Below are 26,885 nucleotides of genomic sequence, written 5' to 3'. Positions count from 1 at the left end.
CAATACGAACATTCTACGTGAAAGTAGCACACTATGAAGACTACCTTTCCTCTAAAAAATCACGACAGATTACTACTTGACACTACACTGAGAAATCTAACTTCACCATGCACAGGCACACCATCAGGCCATCTCTTCCTTCTGAACACACGCCCTTTCTCCCTTGTTTTGTCTACGATAGTAGGAGTTTCGCAAGAGAATGGAAAACAAACACACACACAGGCAAGCTTTCCATTAATTTTGGAGAGTTTCTTTCAGAAACAGCTTTTTAATTTCTACCCACAGAGACAGTCATCCACCAGCTTGTCAACTCTCTGAAATACTTAGGGGTTAGATCAGAGGGAGGCAAACTACAGCCCACGGGCCACATCCGGCCCACGGGACCGTCCTGCCCAGTCCTTGAGCTAGCCCCAGGCCTCTCCCCTGTTGTCCCCCTGCCCCCGCAGCCTCAGCTCACCATGCCACCAGCTCCTGCCGGGCAGCGCTCAGGCGTGGCTGGCTCTAGCTGGGTGGCGTGGCTGCCAGTCCTGCTGCTCTAAACGGCATGGTAAGTGGGGGGGGGTTGGATAAGGGACAAGGGGTCCCAGGGGGCAGTCAGGGGGAGGTTGGATGGGGCGGAGGTTCCATGGGGGGGGCAGTAAGGGGACGGGGGGTTGGATAAGCGTGGGAGTCCTAGGGGGCGAGGGTGTGGATAGGGGTTGGGGCAGTCAGGTGACAGGGGGGTTGGATAGAGAGTGGCATCCTGGGGGATGATTAGGGGCAGGGGGTCCTAGAAGTGGATGATCAGGGGACAAGGAGCAGGGTGGGGTTGGATGGGTAGGGGATTCTGAAAGGGGCAGTCAGGGGCAGGAAGTGGGAGGGGGCGGGGCCAGGCTGTTCGGGGAGGCACAGCCTTCCCCACCTGGCCCTCCATACAGTTTCAGAACCGCGATGTGGCCCTCAGGCCAAAAAGTTTGCCCACCCCGGGTTAGATAGTTTCATGCATAGCTGAGATGTAAGACACCCCACCCCTTACCATTCTGGGCCTTCCCAGGTTGTAACTCCGGTCACAGCATGAAGAACAGATGCCACTTGACCGACACTTCCCATTGTGGACAATTGGGTGGGGAAGGGAGCAGAGGAGTGAGGAGCCTTGACTCTGTGCCCACCAGCCAAAGAGTAGATTCCTATCACACAGGGGGAAGAAGCTGCTCCACAAAATGGGGTGAAGCAACTTATTCTCCTCCCTAGAGCATACAGGGAGTAAGGAAAGAATTAGGGTGTTCCAGGTCACAATTAATTCATTGGTCTGCTTCTGGGGTGGTGCAGATATGAGCCACCTTTTATATGGGACAGACGGGAAAGTCACAATCTAGCACTAGGGAAACAGAGGTATAAGAAATGCTTCTTTTGCAAAAATAACCTGGCATATTTTAGGAAGCAAGAAAACAGGTTGTGTCCAGACAAGTCTCATCGCACATTTCATTAGCTTTTATACGTATCCCTCAGACCCTTTTGTAGTGCCTACCTACTCCTGGTGTCCACTATTTTTAGCACAAGAGACTACTAAAATAGCTCAGGTTTTCAAAACACTGCTCCTATGAATCTCTTTGTGTCACAAGAACTTTTATCCACAGATCTCAAAGTGCTTTACAAGGAGAAGGAAATTACCCCCTGCACTGATTCCACACAGTGGGTTACAAACACATGACTTGCAATAACGGAACAGTCCATCTGGTCTAGTATTCTCTCTATGAGAGTGGCCAGCACCAGCGGCCTGATCCAAACCCCAGTTAAGATTATGGGAGTCTTTCCACTTCAATGGGCTTTGGATCGGACCCCAAAAGATTTAGAGAAAGGGATAAAAAACAAAACAAAAAAACCCAACCTAAGTGGACATTTATGCAATTGCATGTCTATAGCCTTAATCACTTCCTAACCATAGGCAGTTAATAGTTGACTTATGACCTGAAACACCAGGGTTGACAGTCCTTATGCCTTTTGATCCTAGCTCTTTGTATTATATTCTTAAAACATAGGCATGCTATAGTCCTGCTATAGTCCTAGATATAAGCGTCCAGATAGATAGATGATAATTCATATAAGTATTTAACCATTGACGCTACAAAACTCTTTGCCTCTGCAATATCCGGTGATGATGAGTTCCACAGGTTAATTATGGACTGTGCATAAGAGGTATCTTTTAATAGGTTTGTTCTTTAATTGTGTGCAAAGCTAAATAGAAACACCTGACCAATCTTTTCCATACCATTCATTAATGTACATGGGATAAATATTACAGATACAATATTAGCGATGTAAAAGCTAGGTTCTGTTTATTATTCTATACCTCCATGTTGCCTCTTATTCACCTCTCTAAACAAAACAGTCCTAACCTTTTCCCCAATTCATCTTGCCTCTGAATTAGAAAATTACCATGCATCTGTTTAGAGAAAGCAAAGAAAAAAAATCAAACTTTACTTTATACTTGATAAGAGCTCCCTGTTGACTCCATTATGCATCCATTTTCTATGTAAGGGATTCTGGAAAATGTTGCAGTCTTAAGTCTTTCCCAGACATCACAACATTTTTTTTGAAAGTTAAAAAACGCGGTGATGAATAGGAAATTCTCAGATCTTGTTTTCATACCATTTTAGTGAAATCTGATGTATGGAGACAATCAATGAACTATATTAGCACACTTTTTTTAAAAAAAGGTACTAGCAAAAGCACAGCTGCTACTTCTAATTATAAAAAAAGTTGCCTTTGATTTTAATATGTGCCAAATGTATCCAGTTTTGTCCTACCTGTGATCTAGTTAAAAACTGGTGCTATAAAATCTTCCACTTTGCATGAATGTAGCCGCAAAACTGTATGGGTCAAATTCTCCAGTGAAGTTAGGTCAGGAGATAATTTGGCCCTATAAACCTAAACCACTCCTAGCCATGCGGCATGGTGCAATGTATGTCCTCTTCTGTGGCAGGGACCCAAGAGACTTTGGAAGTCTTCTCAGATCCAGAGAGCCACAGTGATTTACTGAGTTCTGAGATTTGTTGCAATAACAACTTCTTGGAAAGTAAACACAGGAGTGTAAAATGGAACTGGAAAGAGCTGAGCACTAAGACTTGTCAAGGATAAAGAGTATCTAGTATCCTTAGCTCTGTTTTGTTCCCTGTCTTCAATCTTTCTCAGACATCCAAAAAAGTTGATGTTTTTGTTTTGTATTTAAAAGCCACATGGACCACAACAGTCAGACACTCTCAGATGCTTTTCTGAAGGGAACTTTCTAAGGGAGGTGGGAAAAGAGATCTCCACAGTGAAAATGAGTCATGAAACTTTGTCGCAAAAATGTACGTACATTTAAGTTTTAGTTGGCACTGTTTCCCCCATTTGGCCTATGATCGCTGCCCTTTCCTCCACTGAGAAAAATGCATGGGGCTGGCATTATCTGCCCAACTTTGCCCCTAACCTGTGCAAGGGTGACTAAGAGAAAAGTTCAACCAGTTCTTAAAGGGGACACTATCCCCAAATGCCTTCATGTCTCTGAACTATTTGCAGGAAAGTTCATCTGCTGTTGTCCGCATCTATTTAAACTCCATTGCATCCTCCCACCCTCCTTCTCTCTGGCTTGGGGACTTTAGGTCTCCCCCTTGTCTTGATGTTGATCTGGGTGCTGGTTAGCCTCTGTCCAGATTTCCAAAGAAGTTTCCTTTAGGTTTTAAAGCGTGTCCAGGCGGGAAAACTTCAGAGCCCCTGCTCCCAAAGGAGCCTGGTGCAAACGCGGGGTGGCTGGGGAGGGGGAAAGGATTAAGAGGACAGTACTGACCAGCAGTGGGCACATCGGGAACCAGCTTGAGGGGGCCGATCTGCCGGATCTGAAACGCCGTCCTCACTTCGTGGCAGCTGGGAGACTTGACTGCAGAGACCCCGCCGCACAGCCCAGCAGCCGCCGCCGCCGCAGCGAGCAGCAAGAGCCCGAAACGCTGCCGGCTCAAGACCCCAGGGCTCCTGTCACCGGCCATTTCCACATTCCCCCCGGGGGCAGAGCCAAGCCAGGGACCGCAGCGCGCCCCCCGCTAATCAGTGCCCAGGAGCGGGACCGGCCCCTGGCGAAGTTGCGAGCCGCAGGAGACTGGGAGCGTCTTAGTCCGCTCGGGCACCGAGCGCTGCCGCCTCCGAACGCCGGCACCAGCTGAGCAGCCTCGCACGTCCGAACCCCGCGACCAGCTGCGCTCGCGTTCCCGCCGCCTGCCTTCAGGGAGGGCGCCGGGCGCTCTTGCTGTTGCAGCCCAGCCCCACTCGCTAGGCAGGGTCTGGGAGGGGAGCAGCGGATCTGCTCATTGGCTTGTGCTATAATTAGACTTAAAAAAAAAAATCTGGAGGGAGTCTCCTTTAAAGCCGCACTGTCTGCAGCTAGTGGGCAAGCTCGCCGCCAGCCCAGCCCGCTCGCTCGCTGTGTTAGCCGCCCCGGGGAGCCCCCACCCCGCGCTGAGCGTGCACAATGGGCCGCTGGGCGACTCGAGGCTGAGCGACACGCCCTGCAGTGCAACGCCCAGTTGGCCCCGGTCTGTCAGAAAGCTAGGGTACCCAAACGTGGGCCACGGGGAGAGAAAGCACTAGAGAGGCACTCCTGCCCCACCGAAACCCACGGCAGATCTGCTGGGCTTCAGTGCGGCAAGGATCCCACCGTCGGGGTTATCCTTCCTGGGGGCTGGGAGCTGGGCAGAATCTGTGCGAAAGGGACGCCACCAAACCCAATAGCAGGAGAAAGGGAAACGCACTCAGGCCAGACTTGTAAAGCTCTCTGTACACTGGGTAGAGAGATACCCCAGGAGTAAGGAGCGCTTTGACAAGGCAGCCTGGTCCTCTGTAAGGCATGGGACTTTGAGGAAGGAGTGGGAGCCCAAGTGTCTTGGCGCTGCCACTGACTTCCTGGGTGGCCCTCAGTCAGTCACTTCACCGCTTTCTGCCTCAGCTTCCAGAATTACCATAATCGACTTGAAACTTAAAATCTGTGCCAAGCACTCTGAGATCCTCAGCTGGAAGGAACTCTGAAAAAAAAAAAATATTTAGTATTGTTTATGTATAAGTTTTGCTGGATCCCATGCAAAATGCATGGCACTCAGATATAAGGATGGGGCTATATAACCACCTAGATAGCTCCACTTCAAACCAGGCCAAAGTCTGACTCCTGAGTTCCACTTTAACTTCAGAGTTCCAGGGGTGGGGGCACAAATCCACCTGAACAGACAAAAGGGATGGGGTGGGCAGGAGGAAGGCTTTCTGGTCTTCAGAGTCACTGGAACTTTTAAAAAAAATTTGCAAAGTGATACATGGAATAACATCTGACAGCCTCTGTGGCTTATAAAACCCCAGCTATACCATACAGGTATCAGGGACCTTTGAGTAGGATCAATTTACAGCAGGGTTTCCAGAGATGGGGAATCCATACTAAAAGGAACACGTTCCCCAGGGGAATGTAATGCCTGGTTCCCAAGGAAAATAGATGTAAAGAAGAGGGAGGAAATAGTGTTTAATGACATCACTAGATTTAAAAACAACAACAACAAAAACCTAAGCTCAGTAGGCTGGAAAATCCTGGGTGAGTTTGCTTGTTTTATATTCCAAAAATCCATATAGAGGACATTGAATGCCAAAGGAGAGTCCTCAGGAAACAGTTTATAATAATGACCAATAGACACTATTGTAGACAGGAGTACCTTTAATTTCACACTCAGGAAATCCATACATTTCTCTCTAGTGCTAATAGTCAGTTCTTGCAATAACTCAGTAGCCATTTAAATTCTATTGCAATTATATAGTTTCTCAAGCAAAACAACATTGAGAGTACATTGCAAACCCATTTGGTGCTTTAGATGATTCCTGGAGGCATTAAAAACACATAAACCAATAAATCTGCCTGCAAATGTATCAAGTGTCAGGAAGGGCTTTTCCTGCTAAAGGTACATATCCATTTATAAATTTGTTAAAACAGAGTTTACATGCTGACTGTGTTACCAAAATAAACTATTTTTTTGTTTTGGGTCCTGATCCCATATTACCTATACAGGCAGAAAACTTCCAATCCCCCTGCTATTTGCCAGACACGCTGAGAAAGATTCTGTGTGTTTCTGAAGAGCTGCACTGTTGAAGGTGCAGCCCAAGTGCAGTGAGAAGGTGGCTACTGTGTGAAAGAGACCCTAACATAAGTCAGAGAAGCCCTAGCCAAGCATTATAGCTACTCCCCTTCTCAACCCCTAGTCTGGGTCTTGTAAGGTGATGCAGCATAGACCCTGTGTTATCCCTATGCTGCTCCTGGTCTGGAGGACTTTCCCCCAGCCCCTTGTGGCCTCTATGCACCACTGGAGAGTATTGGGGCTTTACATTCCCATACATGACTTCTCTTTGCCTGAGACCCTAGTGTGCAGTAGCAAGTTCCACTGCCATTGTGGTTTTCTGTAGGCTTTGCTCAGGTTGCAGGAGTTGCCCCACAGTGTTCTGCACCCATGAAAATGTTTAGGTATTCCCAAAGCACCAAAAGAAAAAAAAAAGTCAGTAATTTGAGCTAATTTGCATGACCATGCATGCAGAGCATGTTATAAACTAGAAGAACTAGCTTTGTTTGAGGCCATTATGTTTGATTTTTTTTAAAATAACTTGTAACTCTCAATAAGCTTTTAATTCTCTGAAGGAACAATAGGGGAGCCCACCTGTAGCTAATTTAACCTTTATAAATTCCCATAGGTGGTAATGAAAGACTGAGCAGCTTAATACCGTAGATCAGTTGTCTTTGTTATATTTCAAAGGTGAGGAGTGCAGATCCTCTGAGTTTTTTGCCTTTATTAACTTTTTCCATCAAGTCAGTTATAGATTTATTCTTACCAATTTGATTTAAAACACTTATCATGCAAACTAAAATCAAGTAAGAAAAAGAATGGCTCAACCACTTAAATGACCCTAGCCACATGAGAAAAGCTTGGGTAACCCCTCAGTTCTGAGCTCCAATTATTATTTATTTGAATTGTAGTAGCTCTAAGAGGCCCCAGTTGGGGATCAGGACCTCATATTATGAAAAGAATTTGCAATCTAAGGCCCCAGGGCTGTAAACACATATGCACATGCTTAATTTTAACATGGGAGTAGTTCCATTGCCTTCAGTGGAATTGCTCTCATGCTTAAGTGCTTGCAGGATCGAGACCTAGATATAAGATGAGAGACAACAGGTGGATACAAAAAACAGACAGCAGAGCAGGAAGTAACAGTGAAATAATTATTATCATAATAACCTGGGGTCACATCCACCAGGTTATTATCAAGTGTGTGGGTTTATGAACCCAAGGAAAAAGCAACGAGTTAACCAGTGTTACATTTTGTTTAACTTTGGGACTGATCCCTAGAAACCTTATTCAGGCAATGTTCACATTGATTTCAATGGGAGTTCTGCCAGAAAAAAAAGATGACAGGATGATGGATCTGTCCAATAATTTACTTGACAAATAACAGCATTATTTGCCATATACAAACTATATGAATAGTGTCTGATCATTTCTATTTAAGAGCCTGAGGCATCTAATTCCATGGAATTTTTGCCATTGTCTTCCAAGTTGGTCAGTGACAGAAATGACTAACTGTTTTCTAATGTGGCTGTTAATCAAGATGCCACATATTCATATGCTGAGACTGTTTTTGGTCTTTTTCTGGGTGTGTCAAATAGCTTGGTCTCGATATATATTTTCTAAATGCATTCTCATTTTGTTATAATAAAGCCATCCCATCATAACATATTACTATTAAACCACAAAATATACTGTTAAGAGCCTGAATTACGCACATAAAGACAAAGAAAATTCAGAGCTGGAGTTACAACTATATGTCGTCTGGGTTATTACAGTACATAAATTGTGAATACACATTCAAGTTTCTGAAAGCTTTGTAATAACCAAGCAGGATAAGGTGAATTAAAGATGGTCCATTTTGGATATCTATATTTAGTTTTACATCTGAATTTCTTTTCTCTGCAGATAAAAAACAGTCCACACACATTATATGAATGTAGCTTTTTGCCACTGATTTAAATTGTATTTTTAAATAATAAAATAGTATGCCAATTTTTATAGTAGATGAACATTTCCTGGGCAATATTTAGACCTCGTAGACCATCATTAGGTTCACTGTCTGAAGACATATAACTATGTAATTGACAAATTGAAAACAAATATACAATGCCATTAGTCTATGTGCATACTAGTTGGATGGTGATAATCATCAGCATTAATAAATACTATCGTGTAATATGTGCTGATATATTTTAATTTTTGCTCTCATTTACACTGATGCAGAGCCATTAAAGCCACTGAATTTATGTCAGTGGAACAGCCAACATTATATGCTCCACGTCATATTATTTTGTTGCTAGTCTAACAATAAGTCTCAACTAGTGTTTACAACAATAGTCTATCATATTGGTGCTTAAATACTGAAGTGATTGATGCCTTACAAATCATAGATTTGCCTTTGCAATATGCTAATCATTCCTGTGAGATGCTGAGGAACCTCAGTTCTCACTGACTCTGAGGGTGGACTGAGGGTGCTCAACACTTCACAGGTGTTTCAAGATAGAGCCCAAATAACTTCGGCTCTGATCCGGCAAAGCACTTCCATGCGTGATCACCTTTGAGCACAGGAGTAGGGACACTGCCTCACAGGGAGTACTCCGGCGCTTAAAGCTAGGTGCTTTTCTGGATTAGAGCCATAGATAATATAAACAGATATTTAACCAAGCAATTTACATGACATTCTGGCTACTCTGCAGCCGTTTGCTTGGAACTATCACAATTCACCTCGTCAATGGATATTCTTGTTTTTTGTGTAATGCATATTTACTAAGTTAACCACAAAGCATTATAGCACAGAGTATCAGATCAACCCTTAGTACAAAGAACAGCAATATGAATATATGAAAACAGTCCATTCTGGCCCTGATCCTGAATTGCCTGAGCATCTAAGATGACTAGTGATCTCATTGGGAACTTTGAATATGCAAGACAGGATCAGGATCAGGTTCTGCATGTCCATGGACTCAGTCATACTCCTATTGAAGATACTGGGAGTTTTGTCAAGGATTTCAGTGAAAGCAGGATCAGTTCCCATACATTAAAAACATTAAAGGTAGGCATCAATTCTGAGACAGGCTCCAACTGTGGTGGACCCCTGAATCTTCAGTGGGATGGATTCTGAGTGGGCATGGGAGTCTGTCCATGCTGGTTTAGTTGTGGGATCAGGCCCTTAATGTGCATTAGCCAGTCCATAAAACTGAATAACCTAACCACTTATTTTATTTTTGGAGGCCCACAGTTCAACAAGATGAGCATCGGAGTGGTCCCACTGACTTCGGTGAGACGCTAAAAGTAAAGCACCTGCAGAAGTACCTTGCTGAATCAGGGCCTAAACACCAAAAGAGCGAACACCACAGGCAAATGTTCACATAAAAACAGCCGAAGATGTCTTTGGGCTTGTCTACGTGGAGAGTTAATGCATGGTAAGCCTCAGTGGGCCCTGCAACCACACTAAAATATGTATACATCAAAGCTCACTATGGAACTTTTAGTGAGTCAGAGCAAGGTCCATACGGCCAGTTAGTGTGAAGCAAGCTGGTGCAACGTAGGCACACACCTCGGCTTGCTGCACACTAAGTCTCCATTTAGACAAGCCCTTTGACCTCAAAGAAGTACTAAAACTTCGTTTGTAACCAGCAGTAAGCTTGATACATTTTTCTTTTTCCATTTCTATAATTTACAGTAAGCAAGGATTTTTAGGGGAAAACCCCCCAAAGTTATATATATTTTCTGGAGGTGAATCAGAGGGCCATGTTTCAATTAAGGATAAATTTTAAGACTGAGTTCTAAACTTCTCAAAATGGACTTTTCAATATTAAAAGCACTCAATCGTAAGATCATCCTTAACTATATCAAGGCTAGCAAGCACTGCTCAAATGTTGTGTCTGGTAATTTACTAGAAGTTTTCTATCCTGTCAAAAATGATGAACGTCATGAAATTCTAACAGAACAGAAAAACTGTCGTGCTCTTTTGGCTAGGGATTCCATTACCTTCTCTTCTCATTTACCTTCAATACTTCTGTGAGCATAATGGAAATAAGTGTTTCCATAACATGAATTGTTTCCTGTGCTGTATGAATTCCACATGGAAAAATGTGCACAGTCCTTTTTGATGGTCAAAACATAGTGTTACTGTGTTCTCATATTATTCAGGGGATATTTTCCCTTTACTGGGCATTACCAGACCAACCTGTCCAAATGCTTGCATGAAGAGCAGCTTTTGCACTTACACCTTTTTGAGGTTAAGAAAAATCAGTGCCTGAAAGGCACAGGTCTTAGCTATTCAGTAAGGCTCATATGTTCTATTTAGACCACCACCAACAAAAATCTATGAAAGAAATTCTAACAGTATAAAAACCCAGCAAAAGCCAGGACATCCTCTTATTAAGCTTAAGACTAAAAGCCTGGCCTTGTGCTCCAAACTAAGGGCCAAATTTCTTCTCAGTGGAGTTGGCCCAAGGCACATGCTATGTGTGGTGCTGCACAGAGCTCCACTTTGTCACCATTCACCTATTATCTCCTTCTGTGTGACCCTCCACACACATATCCTCCAAGGTGAACATGAAGATTCAGCTTTCCTGTGCCAAATTCCCCTACCAGCTGCCAGAACATTTCCTCCCTGGTCCCACAGTGCCAAGCAATTGGGGCAGTTGGATGGTGGATGCTGAAAAAGAAGGAATGGCTACAAAGCAAGAAGGGAACAAGACTTTTCCTGGAACAGTCTGAATTGCATTAGGTTGGCATGTACTGAGACAAGCAAAGGGACTTGGTACTCCATATGGTGGAGGGAAGTGTTTGTGACAGCCAATGAAGATTTATTGTCTTGATTGCAAACAGGCAAAGGTGAGATAGACGAGGAGAATGTATGTTTATGAAGTCCTTCATCTCTGGGTCACCACTTATCTCCCCCCTGTTGCTAGTGACCAAAGGACATTATCACCTGACGGTCCATGGGTGGTCTGTGTGAAACAAGTTGGGGATCTGAGTCTAGTCACCAGCAGAAGAGTGCTTATGTCACAGAAACACCATCCCAAGGGGTACTCTGGTTGCAAGTCTCATGAGAGATGCCAGGGACTTAATGGCCATGGTCACTGAGCCACCTTCTCAGCCAAAACATGGGTGTCAGTCAGAGCTGAGCTGCAATGCATGTGTAGACTTGGGAAGGGAACATAGTAAATAAATAGGAGTTCAGTCGCAAGTGTTACTGGTCTGTTCTATTCAGGTTCTTAAGCTGCCCCTGGTACTGTGGTATCCAAGCACCGATAAGCATTAATAAAACCATGGGCCTTGTCCTACACCTTTTATTCACATGGGCTAGATGCTGATTCCTTTCCTCTTGTTGAATAGCACCTTATTGTTGGAATAGTCCCACTGAAGTCACTGAGAGTACTTGTGGAATATGGGGCTATACAACATGAGTAAAAGTATCTGAATCTGACCCTTGTTCATTTTCATTTACTTCGATGGGACTAATCATATGAATAAGGGAGACAGGAATGGTCCTCATAGGGAGATAAATCACTGACCAACTGTGATTCTTCCAGAAATTCCCCCTCCTACAGACAGCATTACTGAGAATGGTATTATAGATGGGGCAAATTGGTATATTAGTAGTGAATACTGTATTATCATTTTAAGTACATCCTCCCCTAAGACACAGTTCTTGATGGAATCACTTCCCGTGAGCTCCAAATTCAATATTTAACTGAACTAAAAAATGTAAAGGGAAACATACATCTGTGTTGTTCATTGATCTCAGGAAGCACACATACTGACATATGGTACCATATTGAATATGTCATTTTTAACCACAGGACAATTTAACCCTAAATGTACATGATAAAAATCTGTCTCACATTTCTGATAGCCTATAAAACAAATGAATGGCTTTTTATTCCCTTCCCCCCCCCCGCCCCCAAGTAGTAAAATAATTGGTTCCTATTACAGGGAAATTGCAGCACATTGGGATTAGTTTGTTTGAAGTTGTTTATGAAGTAGCTAAGCATGTAAAACCGACTGATTTTTCTAAAGAAAATATTGCTCCTAAACCAGGTGCCTGTTGCATTAAGGAAATTCACCATCTAAATTATTAATCCCTAAAAAAAATTAAAAGATGGCATAACACAACAGAAGTGCAAATAGCTTCATAATATTTGTAATAGCTTTTTCTGGCAGAACAAAATGCTCTAACTTTCATTTGTCAAGCTGGACACTCAGAAAAGGGGGTTTTTCACAATGTGTCAGAATTTGAATTTAATTAAAACTAATTGCTTGGTGTACTGTAAGTGATGCACTGAATTTTCAAATAGCTGAATCAAATAGCTGTTACCATGGGATGGATTTACTCAGTGCTTGGTCGCTCCCATGCTGAATTCTTTTTTTGCCTTAGTTGTATTGTTTGAGTTGTTTGTCTTTCCTCTAGCTTTTTACATTATGCAGAAGGTCATCGGTACTGCAAGGTTCATAGTTAGGATCAACACTTTATTATCAACATATGATGGAAACTCTTCCTAGGAGATAATTAGGTTATTGAGATAAATGAGCACACTTGAAATTTCATATTCCTGCTCACACTAGAAACCAACTTTCGGCTCTCATTTTGATTCTTAGCAAAACGGTACTTGTCTACTATTCCAAATGAATGTACTTAGTGAATGGTAGTGTGTTGTGCATCAAATTAGCATATGACCTGTGCTAAAGTAGATCTCTGTCTGCAGACAGTAGTAGTAGATCTATAAGCATGGATGTGATCCAACCACTAGAGGGAAACAGAGAGAGAGAGAAAGAGAGAGAGAGAATGAACATCATGACCCTACCAGGTTAGTTGCCAATGCACTCTTGTATGCAGTGGCAGAATCCCATCACAAGCCGACATCAATGCATGAGCATTAGTGGGTATGAGTTTGCTCTCCTTTCTAGTTTTCTTCTTAAACATCTGGAAAGGATTTAAAGCCAGGTTTCTAGGATTGCTGCGGGCTCACGTCAATACATTTAAATACCTTATATCTGCTTAAGTGATTACATTTTTTGGCATGAGGACATGCCATTATAAATTATCCCTTACACTCTACACTAGTCCAGTTTCCAGGGGTCAAACCTTGCCTATACCCACTGAGTACTAGCTTTGCTTGTGCTCCATGCGTAGAGGATGATTCTGTTTCAACTTGACTCCACAGAGATCACCTGGACAAAACACCCAAGCTTATTGTAGGGAGACCTGTGAATTGTTTTATTCTTTTAGGGTGGTGGGTTGCATTACAATAAAGAATGCTAGTTTGAGTTTCAGACCAGTGTTTACTGGTTACAGTCTGCTGAAAAAATTAAATCATACTGATTCACATGTAGAAACATGCAGAGCTTCACAAAGTTGATCAAACTTCAAGCTGTTTGTTTCATGATACCCCTAGTTAATTACATAATGAAGGACAGTGACAGACTGATGGCCTGGAGGTTGGAGTCTCAGAGCAGGACTGGTACAAATAAATGCTGAAAAATGCCCAGGAAATGTGCTAGTCAAATATTAACACATAGTTGTCGAAAATAAAATCCTTATAAAATATACATGTAGGGAAGAGTTTGTTCTAATTAGTATTCAATTTTGTTGATTTAAAACAAAGTACTGCTGCATCTAAAACACGCAATATTTGCAAAAGAACTTATTGGGGGAGAAATCTGCACCTTCGGGGAAACCAGTGAATACTTTTGTTTTCACTGAACGAAGAAAAATTCAAAATCAAATTCTGTGATACTGGTGTAACTTCACTGTCTTCACATTTTTCCTCTAGTCACAACAGTGCTTACCCCATTAGCCTTAAATGAGCTTGCACAACTATCACTGACAGCATAACCTGAAGACAATAGGTGTAATACAGATAAATCTGCGTATTTTAGGCCATGATTTGGCCTGCAGAACCTTTACTATTGTTCATGATGCACAAGATGGAAACGTTCCAGCACGACTGTCACAGCCCTGGGGTGAGTTTCCACCACTGCCAGTTCAAAATTGTATCTTTTTACTTGCAATCTGAGAAAATGTGATCCAGAAATCAGTGAGAAACAGTGTATGTGGAACCCCATAATGCCATTTGTACTGAGAAGAATTGCACTTTACAACTTACTTCTTCTGGCTAGCCTTCTGCTAACCATCATCTCCTGCTTTCTTGCCTTCCACACAAATATAAAACAAACAGCACAAAATGGTGTTATAAACCCACCATTAAAAACCTGGAACTGAAAAATGTTAGCCAACCTGAAATGCAAGTCTCATGATTTTTTTAAACCTAAGTACTCAACCTAAATATTCCTGCTGGGCTTGCTCACAACAGGAAAGCCAGAGATGTCAATGGGATTTTTCACAGAAGTAAAGTAAATGGGATTTGACCCTTGAGCCCCAATCCTTCATTGGGATCCACTATCTCATCACAAAAAGAAAAAGAGTACTTGTGGCACCTTAGAGACTAACAAATTTATTTGAGCGTAAGCTTTCGTGAACTACAGCTCCGATGAAGTGAGCTGTAGCTCACGAAAGCTTATGCTCAAATAAATTTGTTAGTCTCTAAGGTGCCACAAGTACTCCTTTTCTTTTTGCGGATACAGACTAACACAGCTGCTACTCTGAAACCTATCTCATCACAGACTCCCATGGAGTCCTCCTGACTTTAATGAGACTTTGCACCATTGCAGGGGTCTATGCAAGCAGATCTTGGCTTAGGAATGGGGCCTTAAATTGTAAGCTTATTGGAGCAAGTACCTTAATTTCCTCTATCTGTCTCCAGAGTTCCATGGTACGTCTATGACCCTGGAGAAATTACAAATATGATAACTCCTCCTGCCTAAGTCCTCCTCTCACAATCCTCTCTAACTCCTTCCAGAGCTTACTCTTCAGTCCAGGATTTTGAACAGACACAAGACTTATTACCAGCTATAGAATTTTTCCAGTGTATGGAAGTCACCCCCTCTCCTCCGACACTGCAAGAAAACGTGAAGGCCCTTAGTGAGTGTAAATTAATGCTGACATGAGCCGTCACATCTATGATGGCAATAGGGAGCTGCCTGGTGAAGTGAGTTTTTATATATATCTAAATCAGAGCATCTACTGCACAAATCAAGCACTCAGGAGACATTCTTAAGATTTACAATGCACCCTGCAGGACCACGGGGCCATAAAGCTATGAGCAGATTACACACCATCTATTCTCCCTGTTGACTTGCAAGACTTCTTAGAGAGAATGGAGAGTGACAAACTGAGAGGAACCTTTACCAGTACTTCCTGATGTAACAGAGGTTTGTTTTACTTTGAAGTACAGATCGCTGTGGTGGCAACAGTACAATTCTTACACAAAGTTTGGGCTTTTCTTTGAAAATGGATGCTATGGGACAGACTGCATGCTGGCATCCACCCTATGCAACACCACTGAAATTACCTGAGGGTGGGGAGTTAGACATGGGGCCAAAATTTACACCAACAAATCTTTCCCCCATTCTTCCCTACACAGGAGAACTGAAATTCTGTGAGTGCTTTTTTTTAATGTCAACTATGGCCCTGATCCAAGTCCTATTAAAGTCAATGGAAAGACTTAGCCCTGGCGTACACTAGGAGTTGAGGTCGAATTTAGCAGCGTTAAATCGATTTAACCCTGCACCCGTCCACATGACAAAGCCCTTTTTTTCGACTTAAAGGGCTCTTAAAATCGATTTCCTTACTCCACCCCCGACAAGGGGATTAGCGCTGAATCGCCCTTGCCGGGTCAAATTTGGGGTACTGTGGACGCAATTAGATGGTATTGGCCTCTGGGAGCTATCCCAGAGTGCTCCATTGTGACCGCTCTGGACAGCACTCTCAACTCAGATGCACTGGCCAGGTAGACAGGAAAAGGCCAGCGAACTTTTGAATTTCATTTCCTGTTTGGCCAGAGAGGCAAGCTGCAGGTGAGTGCAGAGCTCATCAGCAGAGGTGACCATGCAGAGTTCATCAGAAGAGGTGACCTTGATGGAGTCCCAGAATTGCAAAAGAGCTCCAGCATGGACCGAATGGGAGGTATGGGATCTGATCGCTGTATGGGGAGAGGAATCTGGTCTATCAGAACTCCATTCCAGTTTTCGAAATGCCAAAACCTTTGTCAAAATCTCCCAGGGCATGAAGGACAGAGGCCATAACAGGGACCCAAAGCAGTGCCGCGTGAAACTTAAGGAGCTGAGGCAAGCCTACCAGAAAACCAGGGGGGCAAACGGCCGCTCCGGGTCAGAGCCCAAAACATGCCACTTCTATGATGAGCTGCATGCCATTTTGGGGGGTTCAGCCACCGCTACCCCAACCGTGTTGTTTGACTCCTTCAGTGGAGATGGAGGCAACATGGAAGCAGGTTTTGGGGACGAGGAAGATGGTGATGATGAGGTTGTAGATAGCTCACAGCAAGCAAGCGGAGAAACCGTTTTTCCTGACAGCCAGGAACTGTTTCTCACCCTGGACCTGGAGCCAGTACCCCCCGGACCCACCCAAGGCTGCTTCCTGGACCCGGCAGGCGGAAAAGGGACCTCTGGTGAGTGTACCTTTTAAAATAGAATACATGGTTTAAAAGCAAGCATGTTTAATGATTAATTTGCCCTGGCATTCACGGCCAGTACAGCTACTGGAAAAGTCTGTTAACGTGTCTGGGGATGGAGCGGAAATCCTCCAGGGACGTCTCCATAAAGCTCTCCTGGATGTACTCCCAAAGCCTTTGCAAAATAACAGCCTTATTCCGTCCACCATGATAGGACACTTTACCACGTCAGGCCAGTAGCACGTAGTCGGGAATCATTGCAGAACAAAGCATTGCAGTGTATGTTTGCTGGCGTTCAAACAACATCTGTTCTTTATCTCTCTGTGTTATCCTCAGGAGAGGGATATCATTCATGGTCACCAGGTTGAAATAGGGTGCTTTTCTTAAGGGGACATTCAGAGGTGGCCATTTCTGCTGGACTGTTTGTCTGTGGCTGAACAGAAATGTTCTCTGCTGTTAGCCACGGGGAGGGGGCAGGGACTAGTCATGTGGTTGGGGGAGGCAAAATGCAACCTTGTAACGAAAGCACATGTGCTATGTATGTAATGTTAAGAGCAAGCTTTACCGTGAAAGAGTGTACCCATTGTTCTATAAAATGTGTCTTTTTAAATACCACTGTCCCTTTTTTTTTCCTCCACCAGCTGCATGTGTTTCAAGGATCACAGGATCTTCTCCTTCCCAGAGGCTAGCGAAGATTAGAAGGCGAAAAAAACGCAATGAAATGTTCTCTGAGCGCATGCTGTCCTCCCACACTGATAGAGTACAGACAAATGCATGGAGGCAGACAATGTCAGAATGCAGGAAAGCACAAAATGACCGGGAGGAGAGGTGGCGGGCTGAAGAGAGTAAGTGGCGGGCTGAAGAGAGAACTGAAGCTGAAAGGTGGTGGCAGCGTGATGAGAGGAGGCAGGATTCAATGCTGAGGCTGCTGGAGGATCAAACTAATATGCTCCAGCATATGGTTGAGCTGCAGGAAAGGCAGCAGGAGCACAGACCGCCACTACAGCCCCTGTGTAACCAACTGCCCTCCTCCCCAAGTTCCATAGCCTCCTCACCCAGACGCCCAAGAATGTGGTGGGGGGGCCTCTGGCCACCCAGCCACTCCACCCCAGAGGATTGCCCAAGCAACAGAAGGCTGGCATTCAATAAGTTTTAAAGTTTTAAACTTTTAAAGTGCTGTGTGGCCTTGTCCTTCCCTCCTCCACCACCCCTCCCGGGCTACGTTGGCAGTTATCCCCCTATTTGTGTGATGAATTAATAAAGAATGCGTGAATGTGAAGCAACAATGACTTTATTGCCTCTGCAAGCGGTGATCGAAGGGAAGTGGGGAGGATGGTGAGCTGACAGGGAAGTTGAGTGAACCAAGGGGCGGGGGAAGGTTTCATCAAGGAGAAACAAACAGAACTTTCACACCGTAGCCTGGCCAGTCATGAAACTGGTTTTCAAAGCTTGTCTGATGCGCACTGTGCTCTCCTGTGCTCTTCTAACAGCCCTGGTGTCTGGCTGCGCATAACCAGCAGACAGGCGATTTGCCTCAACCTCCCACCCCACCATAAACATCTCCCCCTTACTCTCACAGATATTGTGGAGCACACAGCAAGTAGTAATAACAGTGGGAATATTGGTTTCACTGAGGTCTAACTGAGTCAATAAACTACGCCAGCACGCTTTTAAATGTCCAAATGCACATTCTACCACCATTCTGCACTTGCTCAGCCTATAGTTGAACAGCTCCTGACTACTGTCCAAGCTGCCTGTGTATGGCTTCTTGAGTCATGGCATTAACGGGTAGGTTGGGTCCCCAAGGATAACTATAGGCATTTCAACATCCCCAACAGTTATTTTCTGGTCTGGGAATAAAGTCCCTTCCTGCAGCTTTTGAAACAGACCAGAGTTCCTGAAGGTGCGAGCGTCATGTACCTTTCCCGGCCATCCCACGCTGATGTTGGTGAAACATCCCTTGTGATCCACCAGTGCGTGCAGCACTATTGAAAAGTACCCCTTGCGGTTTATGTACTCGCCAGCTTGGTGCTCCAGTGCCAAGATAGGGGTATGGGTTCCGTCTATGGCTGCACAGTTAGGGAATCCCATTGCAGCAAAGCCATCCACTATGACCTGCACAGTTCCCAGGGTCACTACCCTTGATATCAGCAGATCTTTGATTGCGTTGGTTACTTGCATCACAGCAGCCCCCACAGTAGATTTGTCCACTCCAAATTGATTCCCGACTGACCGGTAGCTGTCTGGCGTTGCAAGCTTCCACGGGGCTATTGCCACTCGCTTCTCAACTGTTAGGCTGCTCTCATCTTGGTATTCTTGCACCTCAGGGCAGGGGAAAGCAAGTCACAAAGTTCCATGGAAGTGCCCTTACACATGCAAAAGTTTCACAGCCACTGGGAATCGTCCCAGACCTGCAACACTATGCGGTCCCACCAATCTGTGCTTATTTCCCAGGCCCAGAATCAGCGTTCCACTGCATGAACCTGCCCCATTAGCACCATGATGCCCACATTGCCAGGGCCCGTGCTTTGAGAGAAGTCTGTGTCCATGTCCTCATCACTCTCATCACCGTGCTGACGTCGCCTACTCGCCCGGTTTCGCTTTGCCAGGTTCTGGTGATGCATATACTGCTGGATAATGTGCGTGGTGTTTAATGTGCTCCTAATTGCCACAGTGATCTGAGCGGGCTCCATGCTTGCCGTGGTATGGCGTCTGCACAGAAAAAAGGCGCGGAACGATTGTCTGCCATTGCTCTGACGGAGGGAGGGGCGACTGATGACATGGCTTACAGGGTTGTCTTACAGGGAATTAAAATCAACAAAAGGGGTGGCTTTACATCAAGGAGAAACAAAAACAACAACAAAAACAGAATGGCCCCCTCAAGGTTTGAACTCAAAACCCTGGGTTTGGCAGGCCAATGCTCAACCCAATGCTCAACCCACTGAGCTATCCCTCCCCCTGGTATTTCAGGCAGGACTGAATCTCCATTAAACTTTTCAAGGTGCCCTTGACAGACTTCACCGAAACGATTGTCGGCCGTTGATTTCATGGAGGGAGGGAGGGGGGAGCAAATGAATACAAAACAAATCTGGTGTATTTCTTGTTTTGATCCACTCCATCTATCTTTTACACCTTTGGCTGGCAGCAGACGGTGCAGTAGTACTGATAGCCATCCTCATCTCCTGCCTGCTTGGCAGAAGATGGTGCAATAGGACTGCTAGCCATCCTCATCTCCTGCCTGCTCACCATAAGACGGTACAATAGGACTGCTGGCAGGACTAAAGAGAATGACCTGGTCGAGTCACTCCTATTTCAGTCCCTGCGCCCATGTCTGTCCAGGCGCTCCTGACCGACCTTACCGAGGCAGCCAGGAGCACCTCGGACATGACAACGATGGTTATCTGGCCTATTGCACCGTCTGCTGCCACAAGGCAATGGGTTGCTGCTGTGTAGTAATGCAGTACTGCATCTGCCAGCACCCAGGAGACGTACGGTGACAGTGAGCTGAGCGGGCTCCATGCTTGCCGTGGTATGGCGTCTGCACAGGTAACTCAGGAAAAAAGGCGAGAAACAATTGTCTGCCATTGCTTTCATGGAGGGAGGGAGGGTCTGATGACATGTACCCAGAACCACCTGTGACAATGTTTTTGCCCTATTAGGCATTGGGATCTCAACCCAGAACTCCAATGGGCAGCGGAGACTGCGGGAACTGTAGGATAGCTACCCACAGTGCAATGCTCCAGAAGTCGACACTAGCCTCGGTACTGTGAAAGCACTCCACCAAGTTAATGCACTTAGAGCATTTTGTGTGGGGACACACACAGTCGACTATATAAAAATGATGTCTAAAAAACCAACTTCTATAAATTTGACCTAATTTCGTGGTGTAGACATACCCTTAGATTTTGGATCAAGCCCCATATGCTTTAATGTGGCTAAAAGATGGAACTTTCCTATGTCAAACTGGGACCCATGAGAATGACAGCCCTGCTTTCACAGCTGGGCCCCAATGAAGTGTCTACATGGTCTGCAAGTACCTAGGACCTGCCTTTGTTCTAGCTGTCCAAATCCAGCCCTTTTTTTATTACATATACATCAATGTACAACAACCATAACAGTGATTTAAGGTCAGATTTTGAGTCACATGCTGACACTGAATAATATCTTGAACCACAAATAATCCCACTGACTTCAGTGGGACTGTTCATTAAGTAAGGATATCAGAATACAACCCTTAGGAAAGACTGCTTGAGGAATAAATAATCTTTGTCAAAAACTACTGGCCCTAAGCATTAGTCAATATCCACATCAACAATAAATTTTATGTTAAATATTCCCTCATCACAATCCCACATAATACATAAATTAATATTACCATATGCCTGACCAGTATTGCAACATTTTACAATACTTACAATACAATACAATAGAGTTGCAGAATTTGACATGTTAGTTATTAAATGCAAACTATTACTCTATAGCCATAAGAAATGGAAATGCTGCCTATGGCTGTGTGTAATCCATTAACTGGTTTATGGAGTCAAAGGCCTTCGGAGAGCATCACAAATCCATCTCATGTCCCCATGTGCCAGATTTTATACTTGGATATGTCCACTGGCTGAAAGATGCCTAAGATCATATGTAAATCTCCTATAACCAGGCATCACATACTTTGTTTATGCCAGCAACGAAATGGAATATGCTGAGTTCATTAACTGTTTTCCTGATACATTACTTTCAAGACAGGGATACCTGTTGCATGCTGATTTTAGGTTTTAACTGATACAAACACTTCCATAAAAAAGGGGATGGGTGTTTATCCAATAAACATCAGAAAAGGTTACTCAGTTCACATTGACTTCACCCCTTTCCTGCTGCAGTTTGTTCATACAGGCAACGTCCCTGCTGCCTGGCTTGTATCTAAGGGCTTGTCTGCATGCAGCAGTAATGAGGACAATGGGGGTGTGGTTTCTAAGGTGCACTAATGTGTTGTACATAATTGGTCTGTGTTGGGGGGAACTAACAGTTCCCAAGTGTGCTTTCATGTAATGCTGTTTAAAACAGTACTCTGTGTGTGGATACAATGAGGAAGCCCTGAAAACCCCAGATTTTTGGACATCCACATAAACTCAAAAATTGCTATAAATACACCCTGAAAAATGAAATTAATAAACTCCAAAATCCAGAAGCCTTATTGGTACAGCAAGAAAAGCCTTATTGGTACATCAGCTACTCTAATCAAACCTTGTCATGTTGGGGGATATTCAAGGACAGGTTGTTTATTCAGGCGTCTGTCGTAACTTGCCTGTTGCAGGACAGCAATTAGTCTGGTGCAGCTTCAGCTTGGAGTGGGGACTGAAACTTTTGGGGGAGATTTTCAAAGGGCAGGTAGGTGCCGAACTTCCACTGACAGTCAACAGGAGAAAGATGCCTTAACTAGCCTTTGGGTAATAGTCCTCAGAATGGAGCCCTGGGTCTGCCTGAGGCTCCCAGAGGAGAAGTCTCCTGTGAAATTAAACAAAGCACAGTGCCTCCATCTCTGGAGACAGTTTTTACACCATGAACACAGGCTTTAATTCCCACCCAACCCCAATAAAGTTACAGGGGAACCCAGAGGATCCCATTTACACTAATGGGAGCGCTGCACTGTTCTCAATGGGAACTGGGCACTTTGCGAAACCTGGTCCCAGTTGCAAGTGCTTTTTTGAAGATCTGGCCTTAATCTCTCTCAGGCTCGGTTTCTTCATCTGTAAAATGGAGATAATAGCACTTCCCTACCTCACAGGGATGCTGTGAGGATAAATTCCTTAATATTTGTGAGGTGCTCAGATACTGCGATGGCAGGGGCCATGTAAGTACTCAGCCAGATTTGACTTTGCAGTAGCTGTTGCAAGTAGGACTTTTTTACCTGGGGCCTCTCGCCTCTGGAGGAAAAGAATGGTAAGGCCCAGGAATAAATGGTAGGACCCAGGGGGGATGCAGATGCAATGAGGGAATGAAGGACCTAACTAAAAATATGCAGGTAGCCTGAAGAACTCCTATGGAGCGGCATTCAAAACAGGATAAGCAGTGAGGGAACATTTTTGAGGAGATCGGCATGTGTGGGGAAAATCAGATTTGTAATTTTCTAAAATAATAGCTGCCTTATTTTGACTGTATTCCAGATGACCTTGTGCTCTAATCTTTATCTCCCAAAGTTCAGATGATTCCTTTACATTAGGATCCAGAAGAAGGGAGAGGCGATCTCCAAGATATGCAGAGAACAGACATGATCCCAGGTAGTACTGCTCAGTGTTTGGAGAGAACAACCCCATCTATAGCCTATTCAGTCTGGTATGTTATGCCTCTCTCCTTGTCCAAGTTTGTGAATATATCTTTACTTCGGGAAGAGAGAAGAAATGCGGTCAGTACATTTTCTGGAAAAAGAAAGAAAGTTGACCTACTAAAAAGAGCACGATTCATTCACGCTGCTACATTTAATTTCCTCCTGAGTACAGGAGAATGCTGTTTCTTCTTCTTCTTCTTAAGCCCAAAATTTTGGGTAATCTACCTGTGACACATGCAATCCTTACCTAAGTAAGTCCAGAGCTCTCTCTCTTTCTGGGCCAGATCCTGCCCCCTGCTTTGTGCAAAGCAAAAGAAGAACTTTTACAGTTCCACTATGCAGGGAACGGGCTGCACAAAGGGACTTGCCCGCCCTTTCAAGTAGGGGCAGTTAAACCTCAAATATGCTGTGGAGGGACGCTCTGCCATAGCAACCAGGGAGCTATGGAAATGGGCTGCAGGAGTGAGGGGGATGTGCCTGGTGAGCCAGCATTAACCAAGAGCTACCGAATAAGGGTGGATTAGAGAACCGCCTCCACAAAATGCCCTCTAGTTTAGGAGAATCACAGAATATTAGGGTTGGAAGAGACCTCAGGAGGTCAGCTAGTCCAATCCCCTGCTCAAAGCAGGACCAACACCAACTAAATCTGTTGTGCACAGAGCTGCAAGCCATAGGTGCAGGAGTCTTATTCCCATATCTTCCACTGACCTGACTACTACTAATGTATAGGTGGGTGTTAACCATTAACAGGGGATGGTGCACAGTGCTCCTCTACCAGGAGTTTTTCCGGCAACTCACTCTGTCACTGAGTAGACAGGTTTTGAGCAGATATCTGCACAGTGGTTTGGAGCTGGGGATGGAATGCTGCACCCAGTGTGGTGATAGGTGAGACAGCACTAAGCAATAGCATCACAAAAATGCATGGGGTCCAGAATATGGCCCTAAGGAAACCATTTCTTAATGGAATTGTGGCTGCACTGCAGAATACCTATCCTCTAGGTTAGAAAAAAAATGGCCTCTTGACAAATCCTTTGTTTTCCCCCAGACACTTCGATTCTGCGTCAATCCCATGGTCAGAAGGGTACTTCACCAGGCTTACTCTGTTCCGTTTAGGTGGACATCAGCAATAGGGCACTTGTCGTTTAATATGATTGTTCTGGAGGAAAGAAACAATGGAGTAGCGAGCCATGGAGCATGGGGGAAGGGAGTGATGGAGAATATAAGAGTAATGCTGTAAACTTCAACCCAGAAAATTCTCTTTGGAGAAACCTCTCCCTGAAAACATGGATGGAAGCAACCTGTGCTACTGAGTCTTCCTCCCACATTTCTTCTTCTTGAACGGCTTCTCATGGCAGAGGCGGCATTTTTCTCTCCGTCATAGTCACTCGCCACCTTGCTATCTAGGCACTGATAGTATAAGAGAGCCCCCGCGTACCTGTCTGGGAAACACCGCAAATGTAAATGTGGCTTTTTGTTGGTGTAATGGAGAACAAAATCTGCGCCCCAAATTGTTTATACAACAGTTCCTAAATATTTTAGAATGGTGAATGACTTTGTCCTAGTGCAGTGGTTTTTAACCTGTGATCCGTGAACCCCTGGGGGTCCTCAGACTATGTCTAAGGGGTCCATGAAAGGTTGTCATTACCATAAAACAGTGGTTTTCAGCTAGGGGTCTGTCGAAACCAGGGGATCCACAAGCTATGTCTAAGATTTCAAAAGGGGTCCGCACCTCCATTTGAAATTTTTTAAGGGTCCGCAAATGAAAAAAGTTTGAAAACCACTGTCCTAGTGGAATGTCACCTGCACTTTTTTGAGCATCTCTTATTCAGAAAATCTCTTTATTTTCCACTCCAAACATTACTATGGCCGCAGGGTGATTGGGTTTATTTATTTATTTTGGTAGATATGATGTAAATCAGAGCTTTATTTTCAAAGAAAAGTTTTCCTCCAGATGGAGGCACAACTGTAGCAAATTAACTGATGATGATGTATTAGAAAGACCAGCTCTATCTGAAAGTGTAATTTCATATTTTTGATCAAAGGAATTTTGGTATAGTTTAGCTAAGGTTCTAGAAACTGGATAGTACTTCTTCTGTTAAAAATGCAGTTTTCCCAAGTAAACAATCGTTATAAAAAAATTCTCTTAAGGTTCTCTTTTTTTAATAAAATCACAAATAGTTGATGTTGACAGTACAGTAATATAATTTCTCCATTAGATCTAACCATAATCCTTTCATGGATACCAACAAGATTACCTAAATAGATATCCGATACACAAATAAATCAGTCAGGAGAATAAATTTACTAAACACCGGTTTCATATATTCTCCATTGGCACATCAACTTTTGATAAATGAACAACTGGTAAAGAAAAAAAAGTCCTTTAAAAAGAAAAATAACCCCAAACAAATAATTGTACTGATGATTAAGCATGTTGAATATATACAGCTGGAATATAATATGTTTTATGCATCAGCATATATATCAATGGTATATGCAATGAAATCTCTCCTTCCCCAAAACGTGTAACAAAGGAATGAACATGTTGCAGCAGCAGATTTACTGCACATCAAAACAGCACAGTTAAGAGGTCTCCAGAGCGGTATTAGCTGCTAGGTACTCACTGATTGATAGCAACTTCCAGTTCAGACTCCTTTATTCCCTGACATATTTCACATTAAAGGGATTTGTTTGTTTGCTTTTTTTTCTTTGCATGCAAGGAGTTAAGAACATGGATACTTGCTTTTAAAAATGCTGTCTAAATTATAAGAGCCAGATTCTGATACCCATGTTCACATTAAGTAATATCGTATTCATGTATTTCCCCACGTAGCAGAATCTGGCCCAGTGGGAAAAGCCTAAATGTAAAGTCCTCTGAAACCACTGCACTTTATACAAAGAACTGCTAAATATAGCCTCTGACCCAAAGTCCACTGAAAATCATGGGCTTTGGATCAGGTCCATACAGCTAAAGAAAATCATTTAGAGGAGGCCACTTTATCAGAAAATGGCTTAATTTTACTTCTCTGTGGAATGATTATCTTCTTCAATGCTGACTGAGGTTTCTGAGCCCTCTGTGCTATGTCTCTTTACCCTAGAGACTATATTATTATGCAACTCACAGAGCATTATGAGTAATGTAATAAAAACAATGATCCATACCGTGCCATTGATTTTACAGCTGAACTCCCCATTGAAACTGAGGCCACAATATGACCCAAAATTATTGTTTGACTTAATTACTGAAGGATAATTTCCCCCCTCCTCCCCACCTCCACCCCAAGTCTGGTGGATTTTCATGTTTATGTCACTATAAACAAGCTCACGATGATTTGATTAATTAAAATTTATTAGTGGCATGTACGAAACAGCACTCAAATCAATATTGTAAGGCCCCAATGCTGCAAGCACTTACATACTTAAGCACTTAATTTTAGAATCATTCCAACTCACTACTTGCAAAAGTTAAGAACATGCATAAGTGTTTGCAGAATCAGAATCTAAGTCAAAGGACAACTGGGTCCAGTGTATTTTACATCTATCGTGCAATACATTTATCTGCATTATTCAAAATCCTAAAATTGGTTGCTCTCCTCTTAAGAGCAGATTTTGCTTTATTTCATTGATTCTTTCCTATTTCCTTTAAAAACAGAAATTTTATGCATATATATCTCTATATGTAACAGAATATGATTCATTTGTTGGCATTCTGTTTGTTTTTAAAGAACTAACTTGTACATCTCATATTAAATAAAGAGTGGTATAGAGTAATTTTGAAAAGTCTTTTGCAAGAGAGAGTCTGTTTCCTTTATGTCCATATTTGCTGTCTGCATGCTAATCCACACTTTCCTAAATCCGCTTCACTGCCAGGACGTACCCAAATAAATCTAGGATTTTTTTATCTTTTTTACAGTTTGAAACAGG

At 43.6% G+C, this 26,885-nt stretch overlaps 1 protein-coding gene across 4 annotated transcripts in view; it reads right to left on the bottom strand.

Annotated features, from left to right (window-relative positions):
• Positions 1–4,289, bottom strand: part of LOC140917371 (glypican-5-like) — a 609,804-nt gene extending 605,515 nt beyond the window's left edge. For all 4 annotated transcript variants that reach the window (XM_073360049.1, XM_073360046.1, XM_073360047.1 and 1 more), the window contains exon 1: positions 3,806–4,289. In XM_073360049.1, the coding sequence (XP_073216150.1) occupies positions 3,806–4,001 (196 nt within the window). In that variant the 5' untranslated portion in view covers positions 4,002–4,289. The remainder of the gene's footprint in view (positions 1–3,805) is intronic.
• Positions 4,290–26,885: the final 22,596 nt, after the last annotated feature.

The sequence above is a fragment of the Lepidochelys kempii genome, chromosome 9 (genome assembly GCF_965140265.1).
Source record: "Lepidochelys kempii isolate rLepKem1 chromosome 9, rLepKem1.hap2, whole genome shotgun sequence".
Lineage (NCBI taxonomy): Eukaryota > Metazoa > Chordata > Testudines > Cheloniidae > Lepidochelys > Lepidochelys kempii.
Note: the sequence above shows the minus strand (reverse complement) of the source record. Positions and strands in the feature narration are given on the sequence as shown.